The sequence below is a fragment of the Sinocyclocheilus rhinocerous genome, unplaced genomic scaffold, assembly GCF_001515625.1.
Source record: "Sinocyclocheilus rhinocerous isolate Xijiao unplaced genomic scaffold, SAMN03320098_v1.1 scaffold1201, whole genome shotgun sequence".
NCBI classification, from domain to species: Eukaryota; Metazoa; Chordata; class Actinopteri; order Cypriniformes; family Cyprinidae; genus Sinocyclocheilus; species Sinocyclocheilus rhinocerous.
The window spans coordinates 1845407-1863764 of NW_015654059.1; the positions used below are offsets into that span (position 1 = coordinate 1845407).

Genomic DNA, 18358 nt, shown 5'->3' on the forward strand with positions numbered 1-18358 from the left:
TCCTGAACCGCGGGAAGCAGATGGCTGCCCCTCTGTACTCGGAAAAAGAGACAAACGAGAACGGAGCTTTTTCATTGGAAAACGCTCACAGTGCACACAGATTGCTCTCGTGGACATCGCGTGCGTGCTCTTCGCCCAAACAAATAACGCATAGATTGTGTGTGTCATCGGGTGTCAAATAGCAATGACACGGATGCACACATCTTCTAAACGCTTTGCCAGTGCTCGCCATAATGAATGAATAGAGATCGCTCTTACCACGGAAATGCACGCTTCAAACAAACAGTCAGTGAAGACGAAGAAGAGGATGATGTGTTCTCCCGGCGCCTATTTATACTATAGTCGCACCGGTAGTGACGTCATGGCTGTCGCCGGCCAACGTGTTGTTGGTGTTTTTTCAATGTATGCTTCAGACACGGGTCACGACGAGGCATTCCCCATAGCGACCCCTAGAGGACGCAGTTCGAAGTTCCCATGAAAGGGAACGTCCTATTTCTCCTGAAAGTTCACAATGTCGTGTCCATCACACCTCAAAGAAGAAATGACAGTCGTGTTATAGATGTAACGTAACCCCTCTCTCCCAGGTCCGCTCCGCCGCACCTCGTTCTCGCTCCGAGTGGGTCTCGAACCCGGGTCTCCGGCTACTCGCTGGCCTCCGTTACACAGACACAATAAAAATATTGTTCACAAGTGATACTTTGGATTTTTTTATGTCATTCTTGACATATTACATGACTCTTAATTCATCTAAAGTTTTTCAATGACACTGTTGTCTTCTTGGTAAACGAGTACACTAACATTTGAAAAAAATTTAGCTGTTTACTTATTCTATGCACTTCTCAGAACAATAGTATGTACAAGCTTAGACAAGTTTTGTGCGCACAGAGGAATCATTGGTATCAACTTTCCCACGTTCCCAGTGTGTTGCACATATTGGCAGGGCTGGGCTTGTTTCACTCCATTTCAGTAGGAATACAGTCAGTATTTTACCTGGTCGGTCGCATACTTGCGTTTTCATCGCCAGCTAATAAACTTCGTGTGGTGAGTAAAGCAGATTACCTTAATTTTATGTAAACAGTTAAGTGTTGGCGTGTTTTGTGAAACTGAATTATAATGTATTGTAATCAACTTTCTTTCATCAAAGGTAAAAAAAGAAAGAAAATGCATTACCTTCCTGCCACTTTGTTAGCATTCTTGAGCATATTATCTCAAGTGTTTGGAGGTAAAGTGTTGGTGTTTCCATTGGATGGAAGTCACTGGGTGAACATGAAGGTCCTGATTGAAGAATTACATACAGTAGGTCACAACGTGACCGTGCTAAGAGCCTCTAATAGCTGGTATATCAAGGAGGAGTCTCCTTTCTACACCGCCATCACTGTTTATAATAGTGGTGGTATTGAAAAGGAACTGTTTGATGCATTTACAAAACATATCCTGGTCATTAGAAGAGAGAAACTGTCCTTCTGGACCCACCTCTCTCTGGCCTCAGAGGTTGGAACAATATTTGAAGAGATGCATCGCAATCAACTTGTCTTAATGGGGAAAATCTTTGAAAATAAAGACTTAATGGCTTCACTACAGACCGCAAAATATGACCTGGTTCTGACAGATCCGGCTTTTGGAGGTGGAATTTTCCTGGCACGCCGTCTTGGTCTCCCTCTTGTGCTAAATGTCCGTTGGACGATGCATGGAGAGGCACATTACGAAATAGCTCCTTCACCACTATCGTATGTTCCTGTACCAGGAGTAGAGCTGACAGATAAGATGACGTTTGCTCAACGTGTACAGAACGTAATGGCATACATGTTTTCTGTTTATCACAAAACCAGATTTATCTCCTCACACTACCAGTCCTTCTGCAATAAATACTTTGGATCAGAAATTAATTACAAATCCTTCCTTCGGGATGCAGACATCTGGCTCATGAGAAATGACTTTACGTTTGAGTTTCCACGACCCACAATGCCCAATATTGTCTATATGGGCGGCTTCCAGTGTAAACCTGCCAAGCCGCTTCCAGCTGATCTTGATGAGTTTGTACAGAGCTCAGGAGATCATGGACTCATCGTTATGTCTCTAGGGACTCTTTTTAGCCAACTCCCACAAGACATCACAGAGGAAATTGCTGCCGCTTTTGCCAGATTGCCCCAAAAAATAATTTGGAGACACACCGGACCTCAACCTGTGAATATTGGTGATAATACATTACTTGCTGACTGGTTACCTCAGAATGACCTGCTTGGACATCCTCAGACTAAAATGTTTATAACACACGGAGGCACTAATGGCATCCAAGAGGCCATCTATCATGGGGTGCCCATTTTGGGTCTACCTATAATATTTGATCAACCTGACAATCTTTCTAGAATGAAAGTTAGAGGCACAGCTAAACTTGTGGATATTGCAGAGTTGAACAGGACAATGTTTCTACAGGCACTGGAGGAAGTGCTGTATAACCCATCTTACAAGGAGAACATGCAGAGACTGTCCAAGCTGCACCACGACCAGCCAATGAAACCTCTTGATCGCGCTGTCTTCTGGATTGAGTTTGTCATGAGGAATAGAGGAGCTCCTCATTTACGAACACAGTCTTTCAGAATGTCCTGGATTGAGTACCACTCTATAGATGTTATTTTGTCTCTGCTGATTATAGTTGCTTTGTTTTGTTTCATGATTTACACTATAATAAAATATCTGTGCTTTAAACTAGCATTTAAGAAGAAAATTAAAGCTGAGTGATTCAATATTTGGCCTAAATCTCAGGAATTAATGACATAACCTATGTTTCTATTTTCTTTTCTGAATGAGAAGATAAACGTTTCTTGTATATACATATACAAACCTCTTTTTAAAATTAATCTTTTTATTTGTACTCTTTTCTGTTCTCTTTGAGAATGTAAAATAAAAAAAGCTGCCAAACCTCATCACAAATAATATGTTGTATGTTTGTTTAAGAGTGAAATAAACTGTACTTTGAGGTTTACATATTTTGTTGTTATTGGTGCACTTGATTTACATTTCCTGGTGTAAAGTGCACTGTTTGTAGCACAGCGAATTCTCAAACTTAAATCTAAAACATCTAAGCATAATTTTTATAAACATAAAAATATATATTAAAGGCTTTTTAATACTTATCTTTGTGCCTAAGGCAGGAATTATCTAAAAATAAAAAGTTTTAATCTTTATGTCTGTACAGCCTTTACATTAAGCATATAGAAAATTAATTAGAATGCCTGAGGAAAATACACTGCTACCTTGTAAGCACTGTGTTTAAATAAATATTATTTAACTATTACTATTATTAACTATTATTTTGTCAAACTATGTTTTGGGTGGTTGTGAGTTAACTATTATTTTGTCAAACTATGTTTTGGGTGGTTGTGAGTTAATGTTAAATGAAGCGATCATGATTCCTGTTGCTCAACCTTGAAGCTCATGTTTTGAGAGTGCAAATAATATGCAAATGACACACTGCTGTTTTAATTAGCAACAGGAATAATATGCTGGAAGAACACCAGAGGCATCATCAGACATCATAGGCTCCATCAGCATCTATAAACTTCTATTTTGTTCTTTTTATTGTTCATTGACCAGCATCCTCTAGATATTATATTATTATCAAATACAGTACAATAAGTACTACAGCAGTTAAACAGTTTAAATAAATTCATTTTGACAATCCCTAAAATACCCAAAACATTATTTGCAACACTGCAGTTAAGTGTGCATTTCTCTGGAACACAACTTGCCTACTTGCATGCCAATTTCATCTGGTGTGGGACAGATGAGAAATGAAAAAGAGAAGAATATACCAGACAGACGCAGCCCTAGGCTACAGAATGCGGAACTCGAAACTTCCTTGGTATGTATTAGCATTTCTAACAGAAGATGTTTCCAACACTTGTTTACCATTGCCTGAATGGACTATGTCAGTTTTAGGAAACAGTTTTCATGCATCCATAATATAAACTGGTAAAAACGTGATGTTTATGTATACAGAGATATCACAGTTAGCATCTATTCTGGTCAGAGCTAGTGTGAACAGCTTGCGCATGACATGAAGTGCCATGTTTGCCCGCTCAGGGTACAAGTGCAAACAATCACAAACTAGAGTGCAATGAGAGAGACACACAACTGAATTTCTGTACAGTTGTCAAAATGATAGAATCGCGTTGTTTATTTATAATATTAAATATTAATAGTATTAAATCGAGTAATAGTTGTTTCTTTATGCATTTGTAATGAAGCTGGATTTGTTCAAAGAACGCAACTTTTTTATTATTTTACTTATATTTTTATGCCATGGTTTAGACCAAGTTTTGTTAACAAGAAAAAACTTTCTGCCAAATTCTGATTGGTTAATATAAATTGTAAGTAATAATTGCTCCAAAAACACATTATTAATATTAAAATTGTTTAATTAAATATACTTTTTCACCTTTACAAGGTAGCATGTATTTACCCAAATTTTATTTTATTTTTTTACATTTTTTCATTCTTATTCTGTTAACATTACTGTCCAGTAGATGGCAGTAGACTGTCATACTGAGAGCTATACAGTATATTAAATTGTTTGTTTTGGCAGGGAATGGCAATGTTGGCACATAATAGCGGTGATAGATTTAAGTTTAATGTGTTGGTAAAAATAAAAAGAGCAAAAAAACTATTACTGTTATAAGAATTTTTTTGTGTCGGGTTCCCTACAGAGCAAGTAGCAATAATTTCTCAGCCCCCCCTCCCCCCTAAAATATGGTTTGTTGCAGCAAGACTGTTGTAAAACTCAGTTTAAAGCAATGTCCCCCGTTTTTTAAACATTTGAGAACTTCAAGTTCATCTCACACTTTAGATGTACCACCCTATTTTTATGGTGTCAGCAAAGTTGTCTTTTCAGTGCATTTAGTTCATGTCAATCCATCTCATTATAACATTCATCTCACAAACTATTCAATATTGTATAGTTAATTTTACTGAATTAAAACGTAAAATAAAAATACTACAGTTAAAACCTGTTAACTACTTAAATGTAAGTTACCTAACATAAAATAGATTACATTTTAAAATACATGTAAATTACCTGTAAAATAATGTTTTACAATATTAAATTGTAAAAAAAAAAATATTATACAATTTAATTTATTAACATAGGCCTACTGTTAGAAACTAATATATACAGTCACACTGTATTTTTACGATAAAGATCAGCTGGTAGCATAAATTCAACAAATTTTTTACTAAATGAACGAATTCAGCTTTAAGATTACAACAATGAACAAAAAAAAAAAAAGTCAATTTTCTCCACGAAGCCCCATATATAAGAATATGATATGATCAAGATCAAGAAGAATATGATCACCTGAGGATTGCGTCCATCTTTCTGGGATGCAGGCAGGACAGTGGTAAGTTCAAGCTCAAACCGTGCGCAACGTTTTGCTACGGTTTCCGGTTTGAACGACATGTTTCCTGGAAACGGTGTGCAAGGGGGGTTGAGATACGTTTTCTCTTGTTTATGTGTCAAAAATGTCAGTCCAATCAGCAGCAACATGTATATAAACCACGCATTAAAGAGACAGCTCGCAATGTAATTAACATCAAAATAAATTCACAAGAGCAAGTATATTGTTTGCACAGGTTTATTTACATTAAAGGCAAAATAACTGAAATAAGAGCACAAGTATAGATCTGGAACTTCTTTAAGTCCGTCTAAATATCATTTAGTTATTGCAATGTTTTCTGGTCCATATCCTTTCCTTAGGAAGGTGTGCTAGACACTGATTAATGTAACATAAAAATACTATACATATTTATATATTCTGCTATTGTATTGTGGAGTGACACTTTCATAAACTTCTCTATAGGCTACTCTTCTGATTATATAATGGTAAATATTACAATATCACAACAACAGTGATCAGCAATAATGATAAGCCTAATACTCACAATAAAAATAATAAGGTCATATAGATCATAACACAGTCTCGGAGGTAAGAAGTGGATTATCCTTCACCTGAAATGTTTGTTTTTTTTCATCCTGAAATGCGAGGCAAATGTTGGATCACAATAATTAGGAACCACAGTTTCCACAAATCCCTTCACTCGATTGGGATTTCTCTTTTATTCTGGACGGCAAGGGTAGTGACTGTAACATCGAGCGTATTTTGCAGTATTAGGGGCCGTTCACATGTCACGCCTAAAAACGCGTGGAAAACGCTAGGCGTGCGGCTTTCTGCTTTTTTCCAAAGCGTTCGGAATGTGAGGCCACAAGAGGGCGCATCCAGCAAAATATTATGCACGTTTCTTCAAAGCCTAATAAAATAACACGACTATCTTTGAAAAAAAAGTGCATAATGTTTCAAATAATGTTTATAAACCATATATAAAGTTGCTTAAACAATTAGAAAAAAAACAGGACCATGCATGCAAGTATAGTTTAATACAAAGGACCGAAAACCAATCACAAAGAGTAGGCTATTTTCTTCATTTAAAAACATGAGATACAGTGGGATGGGGAAAAACCTCCATAAACGTCTTTAGACATGTTTTTTTTTTTAAGTTGAACTTGCATTAATTTTACATGGCTTTCTAAACATGCTGCTCTCTGCGAGAGCAACGCTGATAGATGTCCCTCTAGAAAATGTGATAAATATGCGTTCTGTGTGAACCGCTTGGTTTCAGTTTTGACATAAACAACATCTTCTCCACATGCTCTCGTTTCCCGCAATATATGAATGAACAACATAGCAGCGCCCATCTAGTGGGTTCATCTGGATAGGCTAACAAAATCATTCAAATGCAATCAATGACACATACAATCGGCAGACCCTGGATTTTTTTTTTTTTAATTCAAAATTCGAATTTTTTTTTGACAGCCCTAGTTGCAACTCTTGCGTCATCGGAACAGGGTGTTCAACGCGCCACCGTTTCCGTTTAAAAAACGTTTTGCACCGTTTTGTCGGGGCTGAACGCAGCCCTGGTCTGCTATCGCGGGAATTTATGAGGACAGCGCCACCGTCTTCACGAGCCTCGTTTTAAACCGGTTGTAAGTGTAGCGGCGGCATCTACTTACGGCGCTCGCTATTGCTAGGCGACGGGCTTTTTGCGTGACCCGATTCGAGCTCCATCCAGGGTCGCCTCGTCATTGTAGCGGCTCCCTCTCCACTCACATCCTCCTCGACAGCCCTCTTCTCCCTCTCCTCTGCATCCCTCCACACACATTCCAGGTAGCCAGACGACCTAGAAAATGTCTTACGCGGGGAATCCCTTGGTGATCATATTCGGAGTCTTGATGCTGCATTCGGGCTCCGCTCAGAACGGTAAGGACTTTTAAAATGTGTTGCGTTTAAAGAACCGTTTCATCACAGATTATAAAGGCTTTCCTGATGAGGGAACGGTTGCGGCACGTGCAAGGTATTTGCCTCGACCGCACCGGATAAACTCTCACCAATCCTCAGCATTGCTTTCGGAAATGCTCAGAACTAAACGGGCGCCCAGGGTGTGAAGGGTGACATTTATGTGTAGCCTATTAAATATTTAGGTAAATGTGTCCTTGTAGGTTTAAATGTCAAAACGCATTGCAATTCCGCCTTAAAAGGCAGTTTATGTCTTAATAGCGGCTCGCCGTTCTACTTCAATACGCTCACAAATAGGTTACATTTGTAATATTTGGTGACTTGTCCCACAGGGCGCGTCTATTTATGGCTCTTTTACAGAATAATTTGGATGTGTTTAGTTGGGTCATCGGCTGCTTGTCACAAACCCAAACCTGCTTGAGCCAACGCGGACCGATCAGAATGCAGAATTGTGTGTTTTCGCACTTGTGCTTGATTTGCATGCGGCATGTGACTCAGGAATTCTCCCGTTTGTTCCTCCGACGCAAAATGATCTGTTTGCGTAATTTTCGCCCGAACTCGCTCGTCAAATAGAGGCAGGTACCCGCTTTGAGCACCGGTCCTCTGCAGCGCCGTAAATAGCAGCAGTCCATTCTGCTGCATGTTTCTATTTATAGAGCCGATGCAGCAGCGGTATGCATGGCGTTAATGTCCTCCCCGTGCGCGCGGACCCATTACGCCCCATTCACATGGGGCGTCAGCGTTAACGCTTGACGGAGGGCGTTTCTGAAGCTTGGTACTGACGACCGTCATAGTGACAACAGCCAATCACATTAGTCTCCTGGTGTTGCATGAACGCGATTGGCTAGCGTCTGAGCTAGGGTATTTGCATAAGGCGATCTGATTGGCTGACGCCTACGTTGGCGCTTGAAAAGTTTTCAACTTCTGCCGCGAGCAACGGACCCGACGCGACGCGACGGACCCACAATTCATTTTGCCAACGCTTGACGTCACTCCATTCAAAGTAAACGAGAGGCGTTGACGCTGACGCCCCGTGTGAATGGGGCGTTAAAGTCTTAACGGAGGAGCAACGCGGTGCATTATGATGTCATGAACGCGCTCAGTTAATGAGCGGTAACACATGACTTCATCTCCTGGCCATAACCTGTTATGAATTAATTCTGTTTGACTAATGCGTTCGTTTTAGCATCGTAAATCTGATGGATTATTACAGGGCCTGTAGGAAAAATGAGTTGATTAAGCTTTAGATTGTAGTTCGTGTTGAACACCTAATTCAAGGTGACCCGCTGATTGGATTTGGTGGTTCTCAACCGGTTTTGCTCCAGGAGGACGATCCATTTTTGTTTTGATCCATTGTTTTTACGATCCATCACATTATATAAAAAAATATTTCTGTAATGAAAAAAAAAATCAAACATAGGCCCAACCATATGCAAGTGCATCTGTATTTAAAGGAATAGTTAACCAAAAAATGAAAATTTGCTGAAAATGTACTCACCCTCAGGCCATTCAAGGTCTAGATAGGTTTGTTTCTTTTTCAAACAGATTTGGAGAAATTGAGCATTACATCACTTGCTCACCAATGGATCCTGTGCAGCGAATGGGTGCCGTCAGAATGAGAGTTTTAAAAGCAAGGAAAGCAATGTTTTGAAGTTAAAAACTTCTTATTGATGGATTTGTTTATTACAAACACGCAGCTTTTTGCTTCACAATACATTAATTGATGGACTGGAGTAGGGCTGCACGATTAATCGCATGCAATTGTCATGCACATTTTGTTAGTAATGCCGGTTCTGTAATCAGCAGGAAATCATCATCACGTGCTTTCAGATGGAGCAGAATTTACTACACAGAGCCGTAGTTCACTGACAAGTTACGCAAAAAAAAATCGCAGACGATTTTATAACACGATTCTGAAATCGAAGAAATCGTTCGCGATAATGACAGCTGTTTGCATAGCTTCCGCATGACAATCGCAGCTTCTGTCAAATCGCGATTTCGATTTATCGTGCAGCCCTAGACTGGAGTATTGTGGATTATAGAGTGCTGCAGCCGTGACAGCAAAACCCAGACTACTTCGCCACTGGTTCCCTTGAGATTTTCCCATGGGTTTTTCTAATGGGGTTTTTCTATTTATGAGTGAAATAAGGTCTGTGGTAAACATAACTTAATGATGCTTGAATGTTTTGCGTCTCATAAATTAAAAAACATGTTTTGACACCACAACTGTAGCACTCTATTGTGATGTTTTTATCAGCTGTTTGGACTCTGATTCTGATGGCACCCATTCACTGCAGAGGATCAATTAGTGAGCAAGTGATGTAGTGCTAAATTTCTTTAAATCTGTTCAGATAAAAAAAACTAATTAATCTACATCTTGGATAGCTGAAGGGTGAGTCAGTTTTCGGAAGATTTTCATTTTTGCATGAACTATTCCTTTAATGTAGTCTGGATCATATTTTCTTTCATCTTATGTAATTTTTGCCTGATTTGACTAGCTTCTAACAAGCGACATATACATTTGTGCCAAAATTCTGTACTGTTTGGACGCATGGTCTTGGATGTCAACAACTAAAGATATGGGAAGTGTTTTCTTAATTTTAGAAGTTGATAAACCTATTTATTTTACTCTCCTGGGCATGAGTATATTGTTAGTTGCAAATTATAATTTGCATTTATCATTGTTGCTGTCGGCAACCCTCTCAGAACAGATCTGGGGTCCATTTTTGGGTCACAACCCACTGTTATGCCCATTGCCTGTTTGTGAGGGGCCACAAAATCATATGAAGATCAAACCTGACACTTTTCCTTTCATCTCACTCACACGCTTTTTATCTCTTGCGTACAAATGCATGAGCACACGCAGACACATTTGATCAAATGGATCATTTTGGCATAGCTGTCTTTGGTTACAGGCATAAGAGCACAACAGCACTTGCTGCCTTTAGGCTAACAAGGTTTTTGCTTATATCTTTAGCAAGTGACTATATGCAATAGCATACATGCCCTGTCCACATATGTTCATTAGTTCCTGAAGCTTAGATGCACTTACATTGATGGAGACACCTTTGGGGTGCACGGTATATTGGTATCATATCAATTTTTGAGATTTTTAAATTAATCAGTATCAGTCCATCCGTATCTTTAATGTCATCTAATGCTCACTTACAGTAAAAGTAAAAAAGTAAATATAAAAACATTTCATACTAATAATTAAAATAGCACTTAACTAAATATATAAAAAATTATAATGTATAATTAAAATATAAGTAATATAGTAAAGTAATATTGAAAAATAATATAATGAAACATTAACAATTAAATAGCACTGTTAAATGCAATTTTTAGCAAATCTTAAAATGAAAATACATTTTCATACTTTTCATAAGGTTGTTATGCTTAAATTCACTTGCAGCATTTTACAATGCTTGCTTTTAGTGTTTTATTTTATATTTATTTTGACAAAATATTATAGAACTTATAGAATTTAAATATCCCTACTTTTAATTAAACCTTTAATGTTAACATTTACCCTTTTTAATTTTTAATTTTTTTAATTTTTATTATTGTTCCTTACACATTTTTTCCTGTTTCAGCTGAATGCGTCAGATTACGTTAATAAAATGGATTGAAATACACATTGACTTTAAAGAATCTGCTGGAAGCTTGTTAGTTTTGAAGGTCAGGCACTATGTTAGTTTCCTTTCAGGTACACAGGAATGTGGAACAGGAGCTCTTCGTTTAGTTACGCCTCCTAATTACTGTGAGGCTCTTTTGCGATCATCACGTCAAAAGAAAACATGCTTCTATAATTGTTTTTATCAATGTAGCATGTGGTACATTCTATCACCCATGGAGTAGGAAGTCTGTTTAGATGTAAAAATCATATCTGGCCCTGCTTTATTTCTCATTATGCCCTTATATGATTGTTTTATCATCACATTATCAGGTCATTATCAGAATAACCAGCAGTAGGCTACTGTGTGTAAACTTACTTAATACCATGTTCTGATTAACATGATAATACAGTACAACCAGTAAAAAGCCTCTCTGCATATTTATGTTACATAACCTCTAAGGAAACATTTTGTATTAGTTGTGCTATTGATCTTTTTGTCTGTTCTTCCTACTAACACAAACCCCCATTCCAAACTGACCGACTGATTCCACAATACATCCTTAAAACTAAATAAATGATTAGTGTAGTAGTCACATTTGTTTTATATTTTTCTCTTCTGTTAGACTTTTTTGACTTTTGAAGGTTATATGTGAAATACAAAGTTTTATGTTGCAAGTGTCAACATTAAAACAAGGGTAGATATATAAAAATAGAAATGCAAACAAAACATCAAAATAAATCATAAAATAGTTATTTATATATGCATATGTATTATTATTTATAAATGTAAGTCACACTCCAGTAAATTAAAATATAGCTATATTTTATATGTATACACATTATTATCATTAGTATGATGCTTTGAGTGCATAAAACATTATTTAGTTTCACAAAACACCTGTCAGTGGCATTTGTTCAAATATCATGTTTTTTTTCCCAGAATTTATTTATGCTTATATCTTAATACTTTTTAGTTTTGCTTTTGACATCTTTTGAATGTGCTCTAAATCATTGTGTCTCTTTTGGTTTTTATTTCAAAACAGTTTTTTTTTAATGAGAAAGAAGTGGTAATTGATCACTCCTTCAGTCTCTGCTCCGGTTTTGTTCCTATGTTGCTGTATTGTGAAATGCACACAACAAACACTTATTGCACTATATGACTGTTAACACTTAGCAGGGCTACATATCTGTGAATGCAGTCAGCTTACACAGCAGTTAATGAGGGGGCGGCAGACATGTATGCAGTGTGGTGGGCAGCTCTCCCTCTTCTTAAAGGCCTACCTGCTCAACTACTGTAGTATGCTTCTATGGAAACCGCCTGTCTGTTAGCACACCCACACATGAATAGTGAGATTGCACTGAGGTGCTCGGAATCAGAGTGCTATTTTGACAGCACCGTTCAAAGCTGTGCACTTTGTGTTTTCTGTAGAATCAATTGCATTATCTTCAAACCAGTTATGGTTGGAATAGCAGACTGACATACTAGTCGGCATTCTGCATAAATATGTAGCATGTATACTATGCACCGTATGCACATGTGTGCATAGAATACCCAGAGGAAGTACTAAATTTGCTAAAATTTGCAGTACAAAATTATACCCCACAATGCAATGCACTTGCCTTGACCTGGCTTTCCATTTCCAGTGTGACAAATCAAATATAGTTTTTACTGGATATTTAAAAGTACATGCTTATTTCCTCTAGTTTATGATTCATGAATTATTGTAGTTATTTTTGTTATATATAGATATATTCAGCAAGGATGTATTTAATTATTCAAAAGTGACATTTCAAATAAATGCTGTTCTTTTGAACTTTACAGTCATCAAAGAATCCTGAAAAAATATATAGTTTCTACATTTTATATATATATATATATATAGCAATATATATGTAGCACAAATGCTTCATATTAGAATGATTTCTGAAGGATCATGTGACACTGAAGACTGGAGTAATGATGCTGAAAATTCAGCTTTCCCATCACAGGAATAAATTACATTTATTAAAATAGAAAACATTTATTTAAAATTGTAATAATATTTTACAATGTCACAGTTTTTACTGTATTTTTTATTAAATAAATACAGCCTTGGTGAGAATAAGAGACTTAACATTAATATATTAATATAATAATATATTAATTTTATTATTAGCCATGTTTTCAGTGTTGGACAGAATTTTAAAACTCAGTGCTTTAAGATGGAAAAATCATGATAAAATATAGGTCATATCAGAGTTTCATTTAATTTCCTATATATATATATACACACACAATTGAATAAATAACTGACAAGATCTTTTTGGTTACACTTTATTTCGATAGTCCACTTTAGACATTCTACTAACAGCCAGTAACTTTGTAACTACATGTCAACTACATGTCAACTAATTCTCATTGATTTTCAACTACATGTCTACTAACTCTCACAGTAGACTGTTAGGGTAGGTTTAGGGTTAGTAGAATAAGTTGACAAAGAAAGTGTTAGAAGATATTAAGCAGACAGTCTACTAATACTCTAATTACTGCTAGTTGACATGTAGTTCCAAAGTTACTTACTGTTAATAGAATGTCTAAAGTGGACTATCGAAATAAAGTGTAACCTTCCTTTTTCCTTCCCTTTCTCTCTCGTTTACTCAAATCTTGCTGCTCTGGTCTGTCCACAGGGTGGAATGAAAATCAATAGTGAAGACTTACAGTGCAGGAAAGAACATGATCTTTGCACTTGCTGTGTGACTGGGTGGCAGCATCAGGTTTGTGGTACTCTTGTGAGTTTCCTGTGTGCTGAAGATAGTTTCACCAGATGAGTCTTTCATGTGAGAGGGAGTATTTATCTCAGGGCTGTCCAAACTCGGTCCTGGAGGGCCGGTGTCCTGCAGAGTTTAGCTCCAACCCTAATTAAACACACCTGAACCAGCTAATCAAGCTCTTACTAGGCAATAGGTGCGTTCGACTTGAAGCACGGCTTACTTGCTGTTAATAGAATGTCTAAAGTGGACTATCGAAATAAAGCGGGTTTTGTGAAGTTGCCCCTCTCTGAGACTAAGCTGACGGGCGACACGTTTGAGCTGTACTGTGACGTTGTGGGGAAGCCCACACCTGAGATCCAGTGGTGGTACGCAGAGGTGAACAGGGCCGACAGCTTCTTCCAGTTGTGGGATGGCGCGCGCAGGCAACGCGTGTCCATCAACACAGCGTACGGCGTCAATGGTGTAAGCGTGTTAGCCGTCACTCGCGTCACCATCGAGGATTCTGGGATTTATGAGTGCAGGGCCAGTAACGACCCACGGCGTAACGATTTGCGGCAGAATCCGTCCACTACCTGGATACGAGCCCAGGCAACAGTTTCTGTGTTGCAGAGTGAGTTAAACTGTCCCCGCTAGTGGTGTGGCCAAAATAAACCATCCGCCCCCTTGATTTTACCTGAATTTAGTGTAGTGCCATGGCCAGCGTTTGCTGTAGTGACCTTTTCCTCTTCTTTTGTTGTAGTCTATAACCAGAGTACAAAATGGTCAGAGCACCATCCTATTAGATTACTCTTGCCCTTGTAGCTGCTACATATACAGGCAGTGACCTATTTTTGTAGTCAAAAAGCCCTTATTGAGTGTAAAATGTCCTTGTCCTCCTTATTTGACCATGACAATATTACAGTTTCTGTTCCGAGGAATCCATGAAATCTGGTAAGGTACAGTGGTTATTGGTCAGCCGATATATGTTTTTCAATGTCCAATGGCTGATATAGTTGTACTACTCCTATCCTATAGGACTGTATCACATATGATGTACAGTGGAGTCCAGATGTGTGAGCTCACGATGCTTCCTTATAGAATTCAGTATAAATGATATTATCATAATATAAGAGAATGTTTTATGTGAAAAGCTTAACTGAAGCAGGGTTACTATCATTAACTGAAAATAAAACACTGTTCAAAACATGAACAAAGACTATAATAGTGTATCAGTGATGTTATAATAACAATGAACTTTGTTTCGGGATTTAGTATTTGGTTTGTGTTTGTCTGCAGACTCTGAGACGTTTATTATACATTTTATATTAAAATGTTACTTTGTTTTAAATGTCAAAATCCTAAAAGACCACAAGACCTTTTGTGGTCTTTGACTTTTGGACCCCACTGGATATAGCATATGAAATGAAAGAAAATTATTTTGTCTGTTTAATAATCTTGTCATAATGGTCAACCTCAGAACCATTTGATTCTAAATATGTTTTATATATTTTTTTAATATTTATTTTTCTAAATATAATTTATTTGTATCATCTTTTTGTTCATTTTTATGTAGTATTTTTATGTAGTATTTCTCTGGCCTTGACCGATACTTCTGTGCTTCCAGAACCATCAATTGAGTCAACGGATCACATGATTCTACCCATGGGTTACCACATCCCACCAATCACGCTTCAGTGCAACCTTACAACTTCCCAAAGCAACCACCATGAGAGCTTCTGGATGAAGAATGGGGTGGAGATCTCTGACACAAGGGGCGAAGCCAAGAGCACAGAATACAAGTAGGCTTCCAATATAGGCTTCTAGGTGTTAAAAATTTGGCATCATATAGTGATTTGCATCACCTGAGTTGGCCTTTGTTTTGTAAATGTATTATCTCAGTGACTCTCAGGCTCTGGCTGAGTGTTTGTTGATGGCGCTCTGCTCCGCATTGCTCTAAATCCTGTGCAAGGCCTCTGTCTCTACCAACACGTGTTGCTAATCTCTCTGCCTGACTCCTAATCTAATCAGACTAACCATTTAGGAACACACTAGTACTGCTAACATATAACCTGCATTAGATTTGTCTTTACCTGTGGGTGTGTTACTCTGAATCTTTTTGTATTATGCCAAGGTACTTCAAAGAACACCTATGGTACCTTCAATTTAAAAGTGTAATGTGTTTTATCTTTTACGCAGACTTAATAAACCAAGGCCAGAGGATTCGGGCGAGTATATGTGTGTGTACACATTCGATTCGGCCCCTGCAGCAAATGCCACTATTGAGGTTAAAGGTAAGATTCCCTCAAAAAAAAAAAACATTTATCAGAACGCCATCTAAAAAACAGAGAAATTGAATGGTCACTGGTTTCTTTCTATGACAGGGAGTTTGATTTTCAGTTGATTTGGATGAGTGTTGACATTTCGAGCCTGTCTGTGGGGTCAGCCTGTCTTTCCATCTCTTCCACATAACACATACGGAGTCAGAGCAGAGCTTGGACACTCACAAAGGCCATGACAGCATGAATGTGAGCTTGGTTAGTTGAGTGGGAAAGGTTTTTGTTCACCAGGCAGTACAGTGTGAATGTCAATAAATTGTTTGCAATATTAATAATTAGTATATAATTATACAACTAGCAACATTTGAATAATCATCACCCTCATATCAATAAACAATCAATAATTACTAATTAAATCGCAATAATTGGTTAACAATAAAAATAACAACAATACAGTAGTATTGGTATTTACCTTTTTTAAAGAATATTTTTATTTTACATTTTTAATAGTTTTTCATCAAACTTTTGACTTAAATATATATATTTCTGAATCCTGAATAATATTTGTAAATCTGGTTATACAATTATAGGTCTGAATATATTCTCTTATATTAAATGAATACGAATAGTTATATTTCTGAATATATAAGTTTGAATCTATAAATGCAAGTCATGAATATATAAATGTAAAACAGAGTGTGTATATATATATATATATGTATGTATGTATGTATGTATGTATGTGTGTGTGTGTTCCGTTTTAAATATCCATGATCATGATTTACATTAATTATAATACATTAATTTTATATATGGGCTGGGCTGATGTCTGGTATACACCCATTGCTGATTTGTACACCCACTGAAGTTTCTTAGTACAAACAAAACAAAAATGTATATACATAATATATAGTGTGTATGTATGTGTGTGTATATACAGTATGTATATATATATATATATATAAACTCTGAGGATCTGAAAAAAATAATTGTTGCTCTACATAAAGATGGCGTAGGCTATAAGAAGATTGCCAAGACCCTGAAACTGAGCTGCAGCACGGTGGCCAAGACCATACAGCGGTTTAACAGGACAGGTTCCACTCAGAACAGGCCTCGCCATGGTTGACCAAAGAAGTTGAGTGCACGTGCTCAGCATCATATCCAGAGGTTGTGTTTGGGAAATAGACATATGAGTGCTGCCAGCATTGCTGCAGAGATTGAAGGGGTGGGGGGTCAGCCTGTCAGTGCCAGACCATACGCCGCACACTGCATCAAATTGGTCTGCATGGCTGTCGTCCCAGAAGGAAGCCTCTTCTAAAGATGATGCACAAGAAAGCCCGCAAACAGTTTGCTGAAGACAAGCAGACCAAGGACATGGATTACTGGAACCATGTCCTGTGGTCTGATGAGACCAAGATAAACTTATTTGGTTCAAAAGTGAGGGATGCTCCGATCGATCAGCCGGAGATCGGTATCGGCCGATAATCACATTTTATGACTCGATCGGTAATCACTACACTTGGCAGATCTCACGAACCGATCGCAATTGGATGACGTCAACGCGTGAAGACGTACATGGGGACATAAATGATTTGGCGCAACAATCATGTCATCACCGGTGTGGAAATGCTATGACGTTTCGAGAAATAATGAAAAATTCGCTATTTGTCGTGTATGTTTTGCATGATGAATAGATGGTTCATTTTAAACAGCAGATTCAGTGACGTTAGAGCTGATCTGCGCCTCACTGCACACGTCTGCGTCGCGTTACGGCTCCATGGGAACCGGAGCTGATCGCGGCCGCTCTAGTCAGTGCTTGTGTTTATACCAGCTAGCAACGGCATGGTTTCTGAAGCGGCTCTCCGCGCTGCTTGGCTAAAAATAGTCTTTTGTGAGGTGTCACAGCGTGAAGGACGTAATAAAACCTCATCGGCGCAGTAAGGGATAACGGTAACATAATACGCTGATCGTGGGCTGCTTTTAAATGAACATTGATTTACTGATGATGGACTTTGCTTTAAAGCGGGAGAAACGGGTTTCCCCAGTAACGGCTGTACACAAAGCAGCGCTGAGCTCACAAACGCTGCTTTGAGGCATATAACATGCAAGATGAAATGAAAATGACATGTGAAAATTTTCTAAAGATAGTCTTCCTTCAGAAATACAGTGATATAAAAACACTCGCGACTGTGTTTGTAGCCGGCGCCATAACCAGACGGATAAACAAACACAGACCGAAAGTTAACTATGGGCCAGGCGCGTGTGCCCGATCAAACCGTCTATATAAAGCTTGAAGCATCATAATCGGCATCGGTATCGGCCGATCACCATGACAAGAAATCGTTACTCCGTATCGGCTGCAAAAATCCTGATCGGAGCATCCCTAA

The 18358-nt window shown here is 37.9% G+C and overlaps 1 protein-coding gene and 1 pseudogene across 3 annotated transcripts in view; both read left to right on the forward strand.

Moving 5' to 3' along the window:
* Positions 1 to 945: 945 nt before the first annotated feature.
* On the forward strand, positions 946 to 2878 carry LOC107716745 (UDP-glucuronosyltransferase 2A1 pseudogene; annotated as a pseudogene).
* A 4066-nt stretch (positions 2879 to 6944) lies between these two features.
* Positions 6945 to 18358, forward strand: part of LOC107716746 (neuroplastin-like) — a 20736-nt gene continuing 9322 nt past the window's right edge. For all 3 annotated transcript variants that reach the window (XM_016523293.1, XM_016523292.1, XM_016523294.1), the window contains exons 1-3: positions 6945 to 7310; positions 15320 to 15494; positions 15892 to 15986. In XM_016523293.1, the coding sequence (XP_016378779.1) occupies positions 7238 to 7310; positions 15320 to 15494; positions 15892 to 15986 (343 nt within the window). In that variant the 5' untranslated portion in view covers positions 6945 to 7237. The remainder of the gene's footprint in view (positions 7311 to 15319; positions 15495 to 15891; positions 15987 to 18358) is intronic.